Source organism: Indicator indicator, chromosome 38 (genome assembly GCF_027791375.1).
Source record: "Indicator indicator isolate 239-I01 chromosome 38, UM_Iind_1.1, whole genome shotgun sequence".
NCBI classification, from domain to species: Eukaryota; Metazoa; Chordata; class Aves; order Piciformes; family Indicatoridae; genus Indicator; species Indicator indicator.
The window spans coordinates 516,060-533,501 of NC_072047.1; the positions used below are offsets into that span (position 1 = coordinate 516,060).

The 17,442-nt window shown below is 62.1% G+C and overlaps 1 protein-coding gene across 1 annotated transcript; it reads right to left on the reverse strand.

Moving 5' to 3' along the window:
• Positions 1–1,861: 1,861 nt before the first annotated feature.
• DMTN (dematin actin binding protein) lies at positions 1,862–16,764 on the reverse strand. The gene is made up of 18 exons (XM_054396724.1): positions 16,615–16,764; positions 10,828–10,912; positions 10,151–10,214; positions 9,799–9,855; positions 8,599–8,673; positions 7,039–7,194; positions 6,835–6,879; positions 5,642–5,750; positions 5,454–5,505; positions 5,370–5,403; positions 5,187–5,310; positions 4,995–5,104; positions 4,793–4,898; positions 4,387–4,451; positions 4,235–4,283; positions 3,426–3,433; positions 2,151–2,231; positions 1,862–2,019 (listed from the first exon to the last, which is right to left on the reverse strand). The coding sequence occupies exons 4-18, from the start codon at positions 9,814–9,816 to the stop codon at positions 1,906–1,908; spliced, it is 1,146 nt and encodes a 381-aa protein (XP_054252699.1). The 5' UTR covers positions 9,817–9,855; positions 10,151–10,214; positions 10,828–10,912; positions 16,615–16,764; the 3' UTR covers positions 1,862–1,905.
• Between the last annotated feature and the right edge of the window lie 678 nt (positions 16,765–17,442).

The following is a 17,442-nucleotide window of genomic DNA, read 5'->3' on the forward strand; positions in this document are numbered from 1 at the left end:
ACCTGGGACCAAGCCTCGGGATCAAGACCAGGATCCGGCCCAAGACCAGAACTTAGGACCGAGACCGGGAACTAAGACCAGGACCAGGACCGGGTCAGCCCTCTCCCGTCTCGGCACGGCCCAGCTCGCTTCGCACACACCCTGGAACCCCCAACACATCCCAGTTAGGGCGGAGGAAGAGCTTCTTTCTCATCCTCCTTGGAGCACCACCGCCATCTGCAGGGACCTGGGGCCGCGCTCACAGCGTTGGGAGCGGATTTAAGGCAGGAAAAGAGCAGCCCCGAGCCTGACTTAAAGCCATTTCACCTTTAATTATAAGCAAAATAAAATAAACCAAAATAACAAATCCACCACTCTCACGCAGTTTCTCCGACACCAGCAACTCGAAAGAATTGGAAGAAAACAAGAGAGAAAGTGAAATCCCTTTGGAATTCAGTCCCCAAACCCACCCTTATTTATAGATATTTATAGATATGTTGGGGAGGGGGCAGGGGGAGGGGGGTTCGGGTGGTTTCTGGTTTTGTTTTATCATCAGTAGCAGTGAAAGGCAAGAATGAGCCCCAGTGATTTCCCCATAAATTACATTCTTTACATCCCGACAAGGTTTAGCGGCTGGAAAGTGACTGGAAAGTGACTGGAAAGTGACTGGAAAGTGACTGGAAAGTGACTGGAAACAGAAACTGAGGAGCCTAGGAAAGAGAGGAGGAAGTTTTGGGGTTGGGGAGGGGTAAGGGGGTGGGTAGGGGGTAGGGGGTAGGAGGAGGGTGGTGGTGTGTGCAGAGGTGAAAGGGGTCCTGCCCAAAATGTGCCCAAAGAAGGGAGAAGAGTGGGAAAGGGAAAGGTGCTGCCCGCTGCTGAGCCCTGCCCTGCTTGGCTGTGGAGGTGCCAGGCAATCCTCACCCAGCCCCTTGGCAGCTGTGGTGCCCATTGGGCTGGGCCCTGCTCCTTTTATTTTGGGGGGGAGGGAATAGGGGGGAAGGAGGAGAGGGGGTTCAACACCCCTCTCCCCCCTCCCCATTTAGCCAGTTCATTGCCCCAGTGCCCGGTTCATCACCCAGTTCATTGCCCCTGTGCCCACTTTGTTGCCCCAGTTCCTCACCCCCCCTTACCCAGCTGCACCTCCCCTCCCCAGCTCTGGGTGCATCAGCAGCCCTAGAATCCCACTCCCACCCCCGGACCCCCTGCCCCATCCCATATTCCTCCACCTCCCCAGCATCCCAGCCCTGCCCTCTGCCAGCCTGGTGCCAGGCAGGTGTTGGCAGTGTCCTTGTGGTCCCTGCTGTTGGCACAGGACCAGCGAGGTGGGGGTGCTGAGTGTGTTAAAAGGAGGGGGGGGGATGCTGGCCTGCTTTGCTTGGGGGCACATAGGCCTGGCAGTGAGGTGCCCACCCCCCCCCAGCTCTTCTCACATAATGGGGTGAAGGTGTGGGGGGCACAGAGGGGCAGCCCAGTGTGTGTGTGTGGGGGGGGGGGTCAGAGGGGCACCTCAGTGTGGGGTCCAGAGGCTGCTGCTCCCCCCTAGGGAGGAGGGAAATCTCTCCACTGCCAGCTGAAAGCAGCCCCCCTGCCAGCATGCCTGGGGTGTGGGGAGAGCAGGGAAGGGGGCACACAGCACAGACCCCCTCCCCCCACCCCCCAACACCTCCCCTCTGACCTGAACTGTGCCCACTGCGGGGCAGGATTTGCCCCCAGCCCCATCACTGGGTGGTGGAGAGGCAGCTTTGAGCCCCCCGGCCCCGAGCCCTTTTCCTGCAAGAGGAGCAAGGGGAGGAGCAGAGCTGGGGGGAGGGAGGGGAGGAGGAGGAGGGAATGGGCTTTGGGAAAGGGGAAAAAAAAAAGGCGGGGGGGGGGGGGGGGGAGGGTTTAGACGGCGTGACGAGGGCTGGGCTGGGGGCTGAGGAGGAGTCAGAAGAGGAAGGCTTTCTTCTTCAGCTCGTTGCGCTTCCAGAGAGCCAACTTGCTGAACTCCTCGGGGGGCATCTCGAAGACCCGCAGGAAATCCTCGGGGGAGAGATGCCTCTGGCGTTGGGAGGGGGGGAGGGATGCAAAGAGGAAGGTGAGGAGGTGCTGGTTGTCTGTCCTGCACTCCCCCCTCCCCATTTCTGCATCCCCCTCCTCCCCCAATCCCAGTTTCCCAGTTCTGCTTCTACCTCCAGTCTGGTCCTGTCCACACCAGGAGGGAGCTTGACTCGGCCTCGGTTGGTCACCATCAGCATCTCGTAGGGGTAGATCTGCAAGGGGATGGGGGGGAGGGGGCGCTGTAAGACCCTCTCCACAGCCCCTCCCCAGCCCCATCCGAGCCCTCCCCGCAGCCTCATCCAAGCCCCTCCCCAGCCCTATCCAAGCCCCTCTCCAGCCCCATCCAAGCCCCTCCCCAGCCCTATTCAAGCCCCTCCCCAGCCCCATCCAAGCTCTCCCCCCAATCCTATCCAAGCTCTGCCACCAGCCCCACCCAAGCCCCTCCTCTAGCCCCACCCAAGCCTCCTCCCAGCCCCATCCAAGCCCTCCCCCCAGCCCTATCCAAGCCCTTCCCCTAGCCCCATCCAAGTCACCCCCCCAACCCTATTCGAGATCCCCCCAACCTCATCCGAACCCCTCCCCAGCCCCACCCAAGCTCTCCCCCGATCCTATCTAAACTCTCCTCCCGGCCCCACCCAAGCCCCTCCTCTAGCCCCACCCAAGCCTCCTCCCAGCCCCATCCAAGCCTGGCCCCAGTCCCCCCCAAACCCTTCCCGTAGTCCCATCCAAGTCCCCCCCCCCAGCCCTATTCGAGATCCCCCCAACCCCATCCGAGCCCCTCCCCAGCCCCATCCAAGCTCTCCTTCCAGCCCCATCCAAGCCTCTCCCCAGCCCTATTCAAGCCCCTCCCCAGCCCCATCCAAGCTCTCCCCCCAATCCTATCCAAGCTCTCCTCCCAGCCCCACCCAAGCCCCTCCCCTAGCCCCACCCAAGCCTCCTCCCAGCCCCATCCAAGCCTCCTCCCAGCCCCAATTCAAGCCTTGCCCCAGTCCCCTCAAAGCCCTTCCCCTAGCCCCATCCAAGACACTCCCCAACCCTATTCGAGATCCCCCCCAACCCCACCCAAGCCCCTCCCCAGCCCCACCCACCTTCTGCTCCAGCATACTGGGCAGGGAGTTGCCTCTGTCCATGCGCCCACGCTGACCATTCTGGGGAGGGGGAGGGGTTCAAGCCTGACGTCAGTGTGACCCCCACCCTCCCCAGCTCTCCTTTCTCTCCCACCCAAACTGAGGCCAAGGGGATGGGCTCCAGGTCCCCTGCACTCCCACCCTCAGCACCTCCAGTTCCCCCACCCAGGGCCCATCACAGAGGTGGTCCCCAGTGTCCCCTGTCCCCCTCCACCCCCAGTCCCAGCATCCATCACCCTCGTGGTGGCTCTCCACACCAGCAGCCAGAGGTGCACTCACCTGCAGGCCTGGAAAACAGAAAGGAGCAGGGATCAGCTCTGGGGACCCCCCCTGCTGTGCCCCCCACCATCCTCCCCTGGCTTTCCACCCCCTGTTGAGCCCCAGTATGTCCCATCCCTGAAGGGCATCCCCATCCCATCCTTGGGGATGTTCCCACCTCTCTGAGACACCCCCACATCCCCTGGGACATCCCTGCAGGTGACCCCCATTGCTGGGGGGGGGACATTGAGGGTGGTGAGAGACTGGCACAGGTTGCCCAGGGAGGTGGTGGAAGCCTAATCCCTGGAGGGTCTTAAGGCCAGGCTGGAGGTGGCTGTGAGCAACCTGCTGTGGTGTGAGGTGTCCCTGCCCATGGCAGGGGGGTTGGACCTGGCTGAGCCTTGAGCTCCCTTCTAACCCTGACAGATCTATGACTCTATGATCTGAGCATCTCCCATCTCTGGGGGACATCCTCACATCCTCCAGGACCTCTCTAAAACCCCCATCCCTGGGGACATCCTCACATCCTCCAGGACCTCTCTGAATCCCCCATCTCTGGGGGACATCCTCACATCCTCCAGGACCTCTCTGAATCCCCCATCCCTGGGGTCATCCTCACGTTCCCTAGGACATCCCCCAGGACATCCTTGTCTGTCCTGGGCCATCCCTGGGGCCATCCCTGCAACCCCTGAGACATCTCTGCAGCCCCCATCCCTGGGGACACTCCCCAGGGCATCCCTGCATGTCCTGGGACACCTCCCCCAGCCCCTGGGCCACCCCAGTGCCCCCCACCCCAGGGTCATGCCCATGCCATGGAGGCTGATGCCCACCTGGGCTGCTCTTCTCACTGCCTGCTGAGTTGAACTCTGCCGACTGCAGCTGCAAGGGGACAAAGGGACAGTGTCAGAGCAGTGCCACCCCCAGACCCCATCCCAGGCCCCATCCCAGGCCCTGTGGCCCTGGCAGCTACCTGCCCACTCACCCGGGTGAGGGTGCTTCTGCCAGAGGCGGGCAGCGAGGAGCTCTTGGAGCTGCTGGAGTGCAGGGCTGCAAGAGAGCAGGAGAGGGTCAGAGGTGCAGGCAGGGAGCTGGCAGCAAGCAGGGTGCAGGCAGGGCTGTGGGAGCTAGCAGGGAGTGGGCATGGGTGTGGGCAGGGCTGTGGGAGCTGGCAGGAGTGCAGGCAGGGCTGCAGGAGCTGGCAGGGAGTGGGCATGGGGGCAGGCAGGGCTGTGGGGGCTGGCAGGGCTGTGGGGGCTGTGGGGGCTGGCAGGGCTGTGGGGGCTGGCAGAGGCTGGCAGGGGCTGGCAGAGGCTGGCAGGGGCTGGCAGGGGGCGGGCAGGGGCTGGCAGGGGCTGGCAGGGGGCGGGCAGGGCTGGCTGCCCACGCACAGGAGTGGAAGGGGGTCCGGTCGGGCAGGGAGCGAGTTTTCCTCCGGATGGGAAGGGATTTCTCCATCTCCTCCTTCAGGATCAGCTTCCCCAGGTTGGAGGTGACCTGGAGGGACACAGGTTGGGTGGCAGCAGGTCCCCAAGCCCTGGCAGGGTGCTTGCCCCGCCCGGCTCTGTGTCCCTCCCCACTCCCCCTCCTCACCTTGCTCAGCTCCTGCCTCTGGAGCTCTCGCAGGTTCTTCATCTCCTCCGTCAGGTCCTCCTCCTCCTCCTCTCCTCGCTTGGAGGCCATTCGCCTCCTCCACTCTGTCTCTGCGGGGGGGAGAGGGGAGGTTACATCCCTCCTGGGTACCCAATGGGGGGGTGGGGGGGTGTGCCCCCTCCCCCCACCTACCCACGACAGCCAGGGACGGGGGGCAGGGCCAGTAGTCGGTCTCGATCTTGGCAGGCTGGTTGGGGTCGGGGGGCTGAGCTGCAGGGAACTTGGAGGATTCGATGATCAGATCCTCGATGAGATGCTTCCCGTGGTGGGCAGGAGGGTGGTGGTGGTCTGCAGGGCACAAGGAAGAGGTGAGGCAGCACCTTTGGGTGCCCCCCCGACCCCATGCCGTGGAACAGACGCCCCCCTCCCCACCCCCAGCCCTCCCCCCCCTCACCTTTCTGCCTGTAGATCGGAGGCTTCTTGTAGATGTTGAGCTCCGTCGTGTCGGTCTCTGGAAGGGAAACAAAGGGAGCTGGGGGCTGGGAATAGGGAATGGGCAGCTGGGAAGGGGGTCCCTCAGCCCCCCACGGTGGGTTTGAGCTGGGGGTCAGGGGTTGGGGGGGGGAGAGTGCGGGGTGGGGCGGTACCAGGTCGGTGGAAGTGCTGCACGCTGCTGCGGGTGGAGCTGCTGCCCTGGCGGGAGGGGGCCTGGGGGGCGCTGCTGGGGGTCCTGCTCTCCAGCCACTCACGGATGACCTGGGGGGGAGTGGGGGGCTGGTGAGATGTGAGGCCCTGGCAGGTTGGCATCAAGCCTTCCTCCTCCTCTTCCTCCTCTGTCATCGTCAACATCACCGACAGCATCATCATCACCATCACGATCACCACCATCATCATCACCACCATCATCATCACCACCATCACCATCACCACCATCATCATCACCACCATCACCATCACCACCATCATCATCATGACCATCATCACCACCACCACCATCATCATCACCACCATCACCACCATCACCATCACCACCATCACCATCACCACCATCACCCTCACCACCATCATCATCATGACCATCATCACCACCACCACCATCAACATCACCACCACCATCATCATCACCACCACCATCATCATCACCACCATCACCCTCACCACCATCATCATCATGACCATCATCACCACCACCACCATCAACATCACCACCACCATCATCATCACCACCACCATCATCATCACCACCATCACCATCACCACCATCATCATCATGACCATCATCACCACCACCACCATCATCATCACCACCACCATCATCATCACCACCATCACCATCACCACCATCATCATCACCACCATCATCATCACCACCATCACCCTCACCACCACCATCATCACCCTCACCACCACCACCACCCTCACCACCATCATCACCCTCACCACCACCATCATCACCCTCACCACCACCATCATCACCCTCACCACCACCATCACCCTCACTACCACCATCACCTTCACCACCATCATCACCACCACCACCACCACCACCCTCACCACCACCATCATCACCCTCACCACCACCACCACCACCTTCACCACCACCCTCACCACCACCACCACCACCACCACCACCACCCTCACCACCACCATCATCACCCTCACCACCACCACCCTCACCACCACCACCACCATCATCACCCTCACCACCACCCTCACCACCACCACCCTCACCACCACCACCACCACCACCATCATCACCACCATCACTACCATCACCACCACCACCCTTGCAGCCCCTGCCCTGCATCCCAGCCCTGCCTCATGCCCTGTGGCTGCTCACCTCTGGCGATGGAGGAGGAGAGATGGATTTGGGAGACAGGGACCTCTGTAGAAGGCAAGAAGGAATTTCACCCAGCAGCCCCACGCCTCCCCTCTGCCCCTCCTCCATCTAGAAGGCTTTGGCTGCCTCCCACTGGGCCCTGAAACAACCTTTGGGGGCTGGGGGGGAAGACCCCTGGGAGGGGGGTCCCCAGAGCAGCCTCACCTCTCTGCTGCGGGGCAGCTCCACGTGCTCCATGAGGGAGTAGGTGAAGTGGGGCTCATAGATCATCAGGTCAGGCCTCTCAATGTCCAGGATGGCTTTATCCTTGGGGATGGCAGCCAGGTCCTTGTAGCCCAGAACCTCGTTGTCCATTTTGGCCTGGAAAGAAAGGGGGAAGGAAAACCAAACAGCTTCAGTTTGGGGTGAAGAACAAGAAGCTGGGGTGAGGAGGAGGGCTTCCAGGGGACTGGCATGCTCCATGGTCCTGTTGGGGTGATGGAGGAGGTTTGGGAATCACCTCCTGACCCCAGGGATGGAGGAATTCATCCTCCATGGTCCCATTGGGATGATCAAGGTTTGGGAATCACCTCCTGACCCCAGGGATGGAGGAATTCATCCTCCATGGTCCCACTGGGGTGATGGAGAAAGTTTGGGAATCACCCCCTGACCCCAGGGATGGAGGAATTCATCCTCCATGGCCCCACTGGGGTGATGGAGGAGGTTGGGGAAGGTATATCCTGAGTCCAGGGATGGAAGAATTCATCCTCCATGGTCCCATTGGGATGATCAAGGTTTGGGAATCATCTCCTGACCCCAGGAATGCCTCCATGGCCCCAGTGGGGTGATGGAGAAGGTTTGGGAATCACTTCCTGACCCCAGGGATGCCTCCATGGCCCTAGTGGGGTGATGGAGAAGGTTTGGGAATCACCTCCTGACCCAGGGATGGAGGAATTCATCCTCCATGGTCCCATTGGGATGATCAAGGTTGGGGAATCATCTCCTGACCCCAGGAATGCCTCCATGGTTCCAGTGGGGTGATGGAGAAGGCTTGGGAATCATCTCCTGACCCCAGGGATGGAGGAATTCATCCTCCATGGTCCCATTGGGATGATCAAGGTTGGGGAAGGCACTTCCTGACCCCAGGAATGCCTCCATGGCCCCACTGGAGTGATGGAGAAGGCTTGGGAATCATCTCCTGACCCCAGGAATACCTCCATGGCCCCAGTGGGGTGATGGAGAAGGTTTAGGAATCACCTCCTGACCCCAGGGATGCCTCCATGGCCCCAATGAGGTGATGGAGAAGGTTTGGGAATCATCTCCTGATCCCAGGGATGCCTCCATGCCCCCACTGGGATGATGGAGAACGTTTGGGAAGGCACTTCCTGACCCTAGGAATGCCTCCATGGCCCCAGTGGGGTGATGGAGAAGGATTGGGAATCACCTCCTGATCCCAGGGATGCCTCTATGGCCCCAGTGGGGTGATGGAGAAGGATTGGGAATCATCTCCTGACCCCAGGGATGCCTCCATGGCCCCAGTGGGGTGATGGAGAAGGCTTGGGAATCACCTCCTGACCCCAGGGATGCCTCCATGGCCCCAGTAGGGTGATGGAGAAGGCTTGGGAATCACCTCCTGACCCTAGGGATGCCTCTATGGCCCCAGTAGGGTGATGGAGAAGGCTTGGGAATCATCTCCTGACCCCAGGGATGCCTCCATGGCCCCAGTGGGGTGGTGGAGAAGGCCAGGGGTGGGGGCATGGTGGGCAGGTGCCAGCCACCTCTTACCACGATGCTGGAGGGCGACCCAGGGACGCTGGAGCCACGAGAGGAGGAGACACTCCCAGGGGAGGTCAGGGGTTGCTGGAAGGAGAAGAGGAGACTTCAGCAAACCTCCCTCTTGGCCACAAGCAGCCCAGGAAGGGCCTGGGGGTCGTGGTCAGGATCCCAAAGGCCACGAGAGGGGCAGGGGTCCTGGGGGACACCCCTGAGCCCCATGGACCTCGGCGGGGCACAGGAACCTCCTCGGGGCTGAGCTATCTCTGGCTGGGCGCTGAGGTCTCCTTAGCTGCAGCGCTGTGGTTCAGGGCAGGGCACCCCCGGGAGGTGGCAGGGGCTTGGCCGGGACACGTTGCCACTAGATGGTGCTGCCAGGCTGGACTGGGGGGAGGAGGAGGAGGAGGAGGAAGGCAGGACCCTGCTAGCGGCATCCCAGGGTGACGCTGCCAAAGTCCTTGGCCACCAACCTCTGCCCTTCGGCCACCAGCTGCTCTGTGCCTGGCCTAGGTGCAGGGCTCCCCAATTCCCTATGCCCCCCAGCACCCTGCCGACCCCCAGCGCCCTGCCCTGTGCCCCCAGGACCATTTTAACCCCCAGTCCCCTGCCCTGTGCCCCCAGGACCATTTTAACCCCCAGCGCCCTGCCCTCTGCCCCCAGGACCATTTTAACCCTCAGTCCCCTGCCCTGTGCCCCCAGGACCATTTTAACCCTCAGAACCCTGCCCTGTGCCCTCAGCACCCTGCCCTGTGCCCCCAGGACCATTTTAACCCCCAGCACCCTGCCCTGTGCCCCCAGGACCATTTTAACCCTCAGTCCCCTGCCCTGTGCCCTCAGCACCCTGCCCTCTGCCCCCAGGACCATTTCAACCCCTAGCACCCTGCCCTCTGCCCCCAGGACCATTTTAACCCTCAGTACCCTACCCTGTGCCCTCAGGACCATTTCAACCCCCAGCACCCTGCTTATGCCCCCAGCAATGTGCCAACCCCCAGCACCCTACCACATAGCCCCAGCACCCTGCCCTGTGCCCGTAGCAGTGTGCCAACCCCCAGCGCCCTTCTTATTGCCCCAGCACTGTGCCAACCCCCAGCACCCTACTCCACATCCCCAGCACCTTGCTTATGCCCCCAGCAGTGTGCCAACCTCCAGGACCCTACCCCATGCCCCCAACAATGTGCCAACCCCCAGCACCCTTCCATGCCACCCTCTTACCTTCTGCAGCCTTTCCATTCAGCTGTAGGCTGGAGGGGTTGTGTCAGTCACAGGGTCCTGCAGGGGGGGTACAACAGGGGGTGTCAGGGCACTGCCAGGGTGGGCACAGACCACCCCAAGGGCGTTGGTACCCAAATCCATCACCCTCCTGCCATGGGGCTGAGCCCAGCAGCCCTCCTGGGCACCATACCCCAAGGTGGCACAAGGCTGGCACAAGGTGGCAAGCAGGACAGGCTTGCCAGGGGATGCCACCACCCCTGGGATGCCCAAAGAGCTCTGGGTGTGCCCTGGGCCAGAGGCAGGAGGTGTTGGGACATGCCAGGCTCCCCTCCCCCCCCCACCCCCAGCTCACCACTGCCTCTGTGGCTCCACATCCCTCTGGGTGCTGATGCCAGGCTGGGGCTCTGGTGCTGCTCCTGCATTGGAGGCAGAGAGGTGATGATGGCTCAGAGGGTGGCAAGAGGGTGGCCACAGAGTCATGGAGGTGTTTGGGTTGGAAAAGGCCTCCAAGATCCTCCAGTCCAGCCAGCAACCCAGCACCACCATGGCCACCAAAACCTGTCCCCAGGTGCCATGGCCACAGCTTTCCTGAACACCCCCAGGGACCAACCAGTGACCCAGCACCACCATGGCCACCAAACCCTGGTCCCAGGTGCCATGGCCAGAGGTTTCCTGAACACCTCCAGGGACCAACCAGTGACCCAGCACCACCATGGCCACCAAAACCTGTCCCTAGGTGCCATGGCCACAGCTTTCCTGAACACCTCCAGGGACCAAGCATCAACCCAGCACCACCATGGCCACCAAACCCTGGCCCCAGCTTTCCTGAACACCTCCAGGGACCAACCATCAACCCAACCCCACCATGGCCACCAAACCCTCTCCCCAAGTGCCATGGCCACAGCTTTCCTGAACACCCCCAGGGACCAACCAGTGACCCAAGATCATTATGACCACCAAACCCTGTCCCCAGGTGCCACAGCCACAGGTTTCCTGAGCCCCTCCAGGGATGCTGACCCCACCACCTACCTCAACACCTCCTCACCACCTCCCTCATGGACCTCCAGCCTCGTCCTCCTGCTGTCCCTGCTTGCCTGGTGGCTGCTGACGAGGGCTGGCAAGCAGAGCAGAGGTCGTGAAGCTCTTTGTCCCCTGCCAGCCAGTGAGTGGCCTCGAGAAGGCTCCAGCAGCAGGGAGTGCTGTGCTCAGCCACCACCCCTGCCCTGCAGCCTGCAACCCCAACCTCCCCCCCACCCCCACCCCCACCCCAGGCCTGAGCTCTCCTCTCTGAGCTTTCAAACACACACAAAGGGGAAAATTCCCTATTCTCCTCCCAGCTTCTCCTTTCAGAGTTGGGGGGGGGATGAGGGGGAGCACTGGGCAAACCTCATCCAGTCCAGGCAACCACAGCAGCAGCAGCATGGAGCCCTCCAAACCTTGATTGTCCCACCCCAAACATCCTGTGCAGAGGTGTGGGGAGATGTCACCACGTCTGGAGCACCCCCCCCCCCCCAGCCCTGCTGAAGCACCCAGCCCCAAGGCTCCCAGAGTGGGTGGGATGTAGAGATGGAGAATCATGGAATCATGGAATCATAGAATCAGGGAATCATAGAATCATGGAATCATGGAATCAGGGAATCATAGAATCAGGGAATCATAGAATCAGGGAATCATAGAATCATAGAATCATGGAATCATGGAATCACGGAATCACAGAATCAGGCAGGGTTGGAAGGGACCACAAGGCTCAGCCAGTTCCAACCCCCTGCCATGGGCAGGGACACCTCACACCAGGTCAGGCTGGCCAGAGCCTCATCCAGCCTGGCTGCAAACACCTCCAGGGATGGAGCCTCAACCACCTCCCTGGGCAAACCATTCCAGGCTCTCACCACTCTCATGGGCAAGAACTTCTTCCTCACAGCCAGTCTGAATCTCCCCACTTCCAGCTTTATTCCATTCCCCCCAGTCCTATCACTCCCTGACACCCTCAAAAGTCCCTCCCCAGCTTTCTTGTAGCCCCCTTCAGATCCTGCAAGACCACAAGAAGGTCACCTCAGAGCCTTCTCTTCTCCACACTGAACAGCCCCAACTCTCTCAGTCTGTCCTCATAGCAGAGCAGCTCCAGCCCTCTGCTCATCCTGGTGGCCCTTCTCTGGACACCTTCCAGCACCTCCAGATCCCTCTTGGAACAGAGGCTCCAGAACTGGATGCAGTACTCCAGGTGTGGTCTCAGCAGAGCTGAGCAGAGAGGGAGAATCCCCTCCCTGGCCCTGCTGGCCACACTTCTCCTGCTGCAGCCCAGGCTCTGCTTGGCTCTCTGGGCTGCAAGTGCTCCCTGCTGGCTCCTGCTGAGCTTCTCCTCCCCCAGCACCCCCAAGTCCCTCTCCTCAGGGCTGCTCTCCAGCCAGTCCCTGCCCAGCCTGCATTTGTGCTTGGGATTGCCTCCACCCAGCTGCAGGACCTTGCCCTTGGTCCTGTTGAACCTCCTGAGGTTGGCTTGTGCCCAGCTCTGCAGCCTGTGCAGGTCCCTCTGGATGGATCCCTTCCCTCCAGCCTGTCCAGGTCCCTCTGGATGGATCCCTTCCCTCCAGCCTGTCCAGGTCCCTCTGGATGGATCCCTTCCCTCCAGCCTGTGCAGGTCCCTCTGGATGGATCCCTTCCCTCCAGCCTGCCCAGGTCCCTCTGGATGGATCCCTTCCCTCCAGCCTGTCCAGGTCCCTCTGGATGGATCCCTTCCCTCCAGCCTGTCTGCTGCACCACACAGCTTGGTGCCATGGAATCACTGAGGTTGGGAAAGACCTTTAGGATCGTGGAGCCCAGCCATGAACCCTTCTACCAAGCCCCACCGCTAAGCCATGGTCCTCAGCACCACATCTACACAGCTTTAAAGCACCTCCAGAGGTGGGGACTCCACCACCTCCCTGGGAAGGTGATGGAGATGATCAGGCAGAGCTTGGAGCATCCTCCAGCTGCCAGCAGCCAGCCTGGCATGAGGTACCAGCCTTGGCTGGCTCTGACAAAGGTCAAGCCAGGACAAGGAGGATCTGCCAAGCACTTGAACAGCTCCACGAAGGCATCACCCCCTCCCCTGAGACCACCCTGCCACAAGTAACTCCCAGTTGGAGCACTGGGAGGCTTGACCCACTCCCACCCTTATCTAGCACCTCCCAGTGCTCCCAAGGGCTGGCTGCTGGTGGGATGGGCATCAGCCAGCCTGGTACAAGGCAGCATTGTCTGGGCAAGCCTCTGCCACCCTCGCCCCCATGAGCTCACAGTTTCCAGAGGCAGAGCCAGGGGGGGCGCTGGGAGGTGGTGGGAGGGCACTGAGGACACAGTGGTGGTGGCAGGGAGCAAGGTGGATGGGATGGCAAATGGAAGGGGAGAGAGGAAGGGATGGAAGGTGGTGGGAGGGTGGGGGTGGGTGCAGGCATGATAGGGACGCTGGTGGGGAAGGAAAACAAGCTGGAAGCAGGGAGTGCAGAGAGATGCCAGGATGGAGCCACAGGGTTGGCAAAGAGGGTGTCAGGGCTGTGTAAGCAGCTCAAACATGCTCTGTCTGTCTGTCTGTCTGTGTGCCTACCCCTCCTCCCCCCCCAAAGCTGGGGGACACAGGGGACACCTTATCTGCTGCACCCAGGGAGCCACCGCCCCGAGGGCAGCCTCGCTGCCCATGGCAACCTCCAATCTCCCCAGCAGCCCTGGCTGGCAGGTGCCCAGCGCCATCCCTTGCTCCAAGAGATAAGGACAGCACGGGTGCGTGTTTGGGATTTTCCTGCTCGGGAGGATGATGGGAAGTGAGGTGAGGTGAAGTGGAGGGGGGGGAGGGGGTGGGGTTAGTATCACCGCGTCCCCCTCCCAAAGTGATGCTGAAGGGTACCCACGCAGGAGCGGGGAGGGAAAGGTGCTGGGGAGGGAGGGGGTGGGTGGAGGAAGAGCGGTGGAGGGATGGACAGACAGACAAAGCAGGTGCTGGTAGGGGCTCAGAGGGCTGGAGGGGTGCTGGGCACCCCCCCCCCGCCCTGCATGGCACATCCCAGGGCAGGGAGGGGGAGCCCGTGGGGAGAGCCGGAGCGGCTGCGGCCGCGGGAAGAGGCCAGTTCCCTCCTCCCCACCCCGAGGAAATCCGGATCGGAGTTTTCACAGCCGCCAAAGCCATCAGCGGTGGGGCCGGGGGGGAGGGGGGGGGGGACAGGCTATACGGACCCCCCCATCACGCAGGGTGCGGGGAGCAGGCAGGGACCCCTCTAACCTTCCTTTCCCCTCCTCCTCCTCCTCGCTGCCAGCTTTATGCCTCTGCCATAGCGCTGGGCATGGGCATCCTGCCGCTTCCACAGCCGCCCCCGGCTCCCTGCCAGCATCGAAGTAAGGGGGAGGGGGGGACGGGGACACCCAGGCTGGGGTCACAAGTTCCCCGAACAGACGGTTCCCGCCAGCCCTGGGAAAGGCGTCCGGTGCTTCCCAGTCCAGCCCTGCCCTCCCCTTCCTCCTCCTCCTCCTCCTCCTCCTCTCAACCCCAAACAAACAGAGCCGGGGCGAGGCAACCAGCATCCTCCTCATCCATCCCTCCCTCCCCACCTGGGTAAACCGAGGCAAGGCCACCCGTGGGGGCCCCACCGGCAACTCGATCGCAGCGGGGAGCACGTGGGGCCCCGACCCGCGTCTCACCGGTGTCCGGTTCCTCCTTTGTCCTCTTTCTTGTCCTTTCCATCCCCACCAGAGCATCGCCCGGCAGCAGGCATCGACCCTTTGGCTATTGACAGCCTCGTTCCTTCCGGGCCGTTGCACAGGGGACACCTCGGTGGCCTTAACAGCCACCAGCTGCCAGCATCTGGGATTTTTCCATCCCTCGGGGTGCAAGGTGCACCCTTCTAGTGTCCCTCCCCATGGCTATAAGGCAGCTCCGTGCCTCAGTTTCCCTGGCTGGGGAGGGGGAGGTAGGAGCAATCCACCCACCCCCATCTAGGGGATGGAGACGGGGGTGGGAATGAAGATAAGGAGGGAGATGAGGATGGAGACAGAGATGGAGACAGGGATGGGGATGAATGGGAATGGTTAGATAAGGATGGAGGTGAGGATGGGGAGGAGAGAGGAATGGAGATGGGGATGAGATAGGAATGGAGATGGGGATGAGATAGGAATGGAGATAGAAATGAAAATAAGGATGGAGACAAGGATGGAGACAGAGCTGGAGATGGGGATGGAGATGAAGCTGGAGATGAAGCTGGGGACATTCCCACCTTGCTTCCTCCCATCTGAGGGCTTTGGGCCAACCCAGCTGCTCCCCTGCCCACCAGCCCTACCGGGAAGCTCCAAGCCCCACAACAAGTTCAGAGGAAGGCTGTGTTGGCCCTCACCCTAAAGCTTCCTGGTGGTGGTGGTGGTGGGGGGTGCCCACGCCTGGGCCCCCCCTGCCCTGCTGGCCATGCTGCAGCCCTCTCTGGGCAGCAGCTCACGTGGCACCTAATCTGGGATCAGAGTGGGATTAGCCTGCTCATCCCGCACGCGGAGGGGCCGGGAGGGACCTGCTGAGGGGGTGTGTGTGGGGAGCCCACATCCCTCCAGGGCTCCCAGGACAGGCCTGCTGATGCCACCCTCCCTGCCTAGTCTCCAAGGGAACCCCAACTGCCAGCACCAGGCAGCACCCCGGGGGATGCCCTGTGTCGAGGACCCCTGGGCTGGCAGGTCCCTGGGCACCCTGGTGGGGTCAGCAGGGTGAGGCACCCACCTGGCAGGACACTAGGGAGTGGGATATGGCCAGAGGCTCGCTGAGGTGGCAGCTGGTGGCCCAGGTCTACCTAGGAGAGGCTGGGTTTAGCCCTGCCTGACCACCAGCCCTGCACGCCCATGGACAGGAGCTGACCCCTCCCCACCAAGGAGCTGCCCCCTCCCCACCAAGGAGCTGCTCCCAGCCATGGTCAAGAGCTGGGGAGGAGCAGGTTTTGTACCCCAAATATCATTCCCCCCGCCCTGCACCCCCACCCCAGGTAGGTCCATGATGCTCCATGGCAGTGGGGTTGGAAGGGCCCAAGAGAAGCTTCTGGGATGGGATGGGATGGAATTGGAGTTGAGGGAGGGCTCCAAAATCCTCTGCCCATGGCATGACCCTGAGCACCACAACCCCGCCAGGCTGCATCATACCCTGCCACAGCCTGTGCCAGGGGGGGAGTGGGATGGATGCACCCCCTCCCCTCCCCACCCCAGACCAGCAACAACGCTGAGAACCCCCCACAAAGTCACTTCACAAGGGGGGCTGGAACTGGCTGAGGTGCTCAGGTCACCCCCACACCATGGGGTACCCTGGTGGCAGTGTCCCCAGGGCAGGAGCACAGGGGGATGCCCCTGCTGGGGGGGCTGAGGCGGGGGGGTGGTGAGTTGGGGTGCTTGGGAGCATTGTGCTGCCACGGAGGGGACAGGAGTGGGGATCCCAGGAGGGGTACAGCCCCCCCCCTCCCCAAACAGCCACAGAGCCCCCATGTCCCTGCTTCGGGTCACCGCCCTTCCATCCCTGCAGCCCCCCTCCCCCCACCTCCAGCAAGGGCAGCCGGTGGGGAGGGGGCATTGCCACAGCCCCCGCTGAAGACCTGGCAGGGGGACGACGACAGACGAGCTGTCCCCAACTGCCACCCCCGCTCCTCGCCGAAGGAGCAGGGGACTCCGCAGAGCCAGGGAAAGGGAGGGGAGGGAGCAGCAACAGCGCGGGGCGGGAGAGAGGGGGTGGTGGGGGGGAAACAAACAGCGACTGATACGGCGACCCCCCCCCTTAGAACAACTGAGTGCCCCCCAACCCTCTGCCACCGCCACACAGAGGACACTCACCTAAAGATGGGGACACTTCATCCCTCCTCCAGCCGCGGGGACGCTGCTGGGTGGAGGAGGAGGAGGAGGAGGATGATTAGGAGGAGAAGAATGACGCCGATGACCCCTTCGGCCTCCTCCGCTGGGGGGTTTGGGGTTGTTTTTTTTTTTTTTTTTGGGTGGGGAGGGGGTTTCGCTACCAAAAGCCCACGTTGGTCGCCGGATTGCCCAAACCTTTGGCTTTAGTAGCCAAACCTGCAGCACCACCAGCAGCTGGGATCCAGGATGAAGCAGAGCGCCAGGCGCGGGTGGGCAACGCAGAGCGGCGAGGAGGAGCAGCGAGCGGCGAGCGGCAGCTCCGCTCCTATCTGCCGAGCCCAGCAGCCGCTCCGCACCGCTCCGATAACCCAACCCAGCACCTCGGGGCCGCGGGGTGGGTGGGTGAAGGGAGAGGGTGGGTGAAGGAGAGGATGGGTTGAGTGGGTGAAGGAGAGGGTGGGTGAAGGAGAGGGTGGGTTGGGTGGGTGAAGGAAGCGGGGTGCAGCTCGCCCTCCTCTCTCCTCTCTGTCTCTCCGCTTGCTGGCTCAGGCTCTTTCCCAACAAGAGGAGAATTAAGCGGCATCATGACGAAGCAAATTCGCTTCCCCGCCGCCGCCGCCGCTCCACGCTCGCTTCACCTCCCCCCCAACCCGCAACCCCGACACCCCACCCTACCCCAACCAGCTCCTACCCGGCACAAAGAGGGAGGAAAAAAAAAAAAAAAAACCAAAAAAACCACTAAAACCAGTTTGTTCCACTGCCGGGAATATCCTGGATAGGGCTTTGGAATGCGGGAAGAGGGGGGGAGGG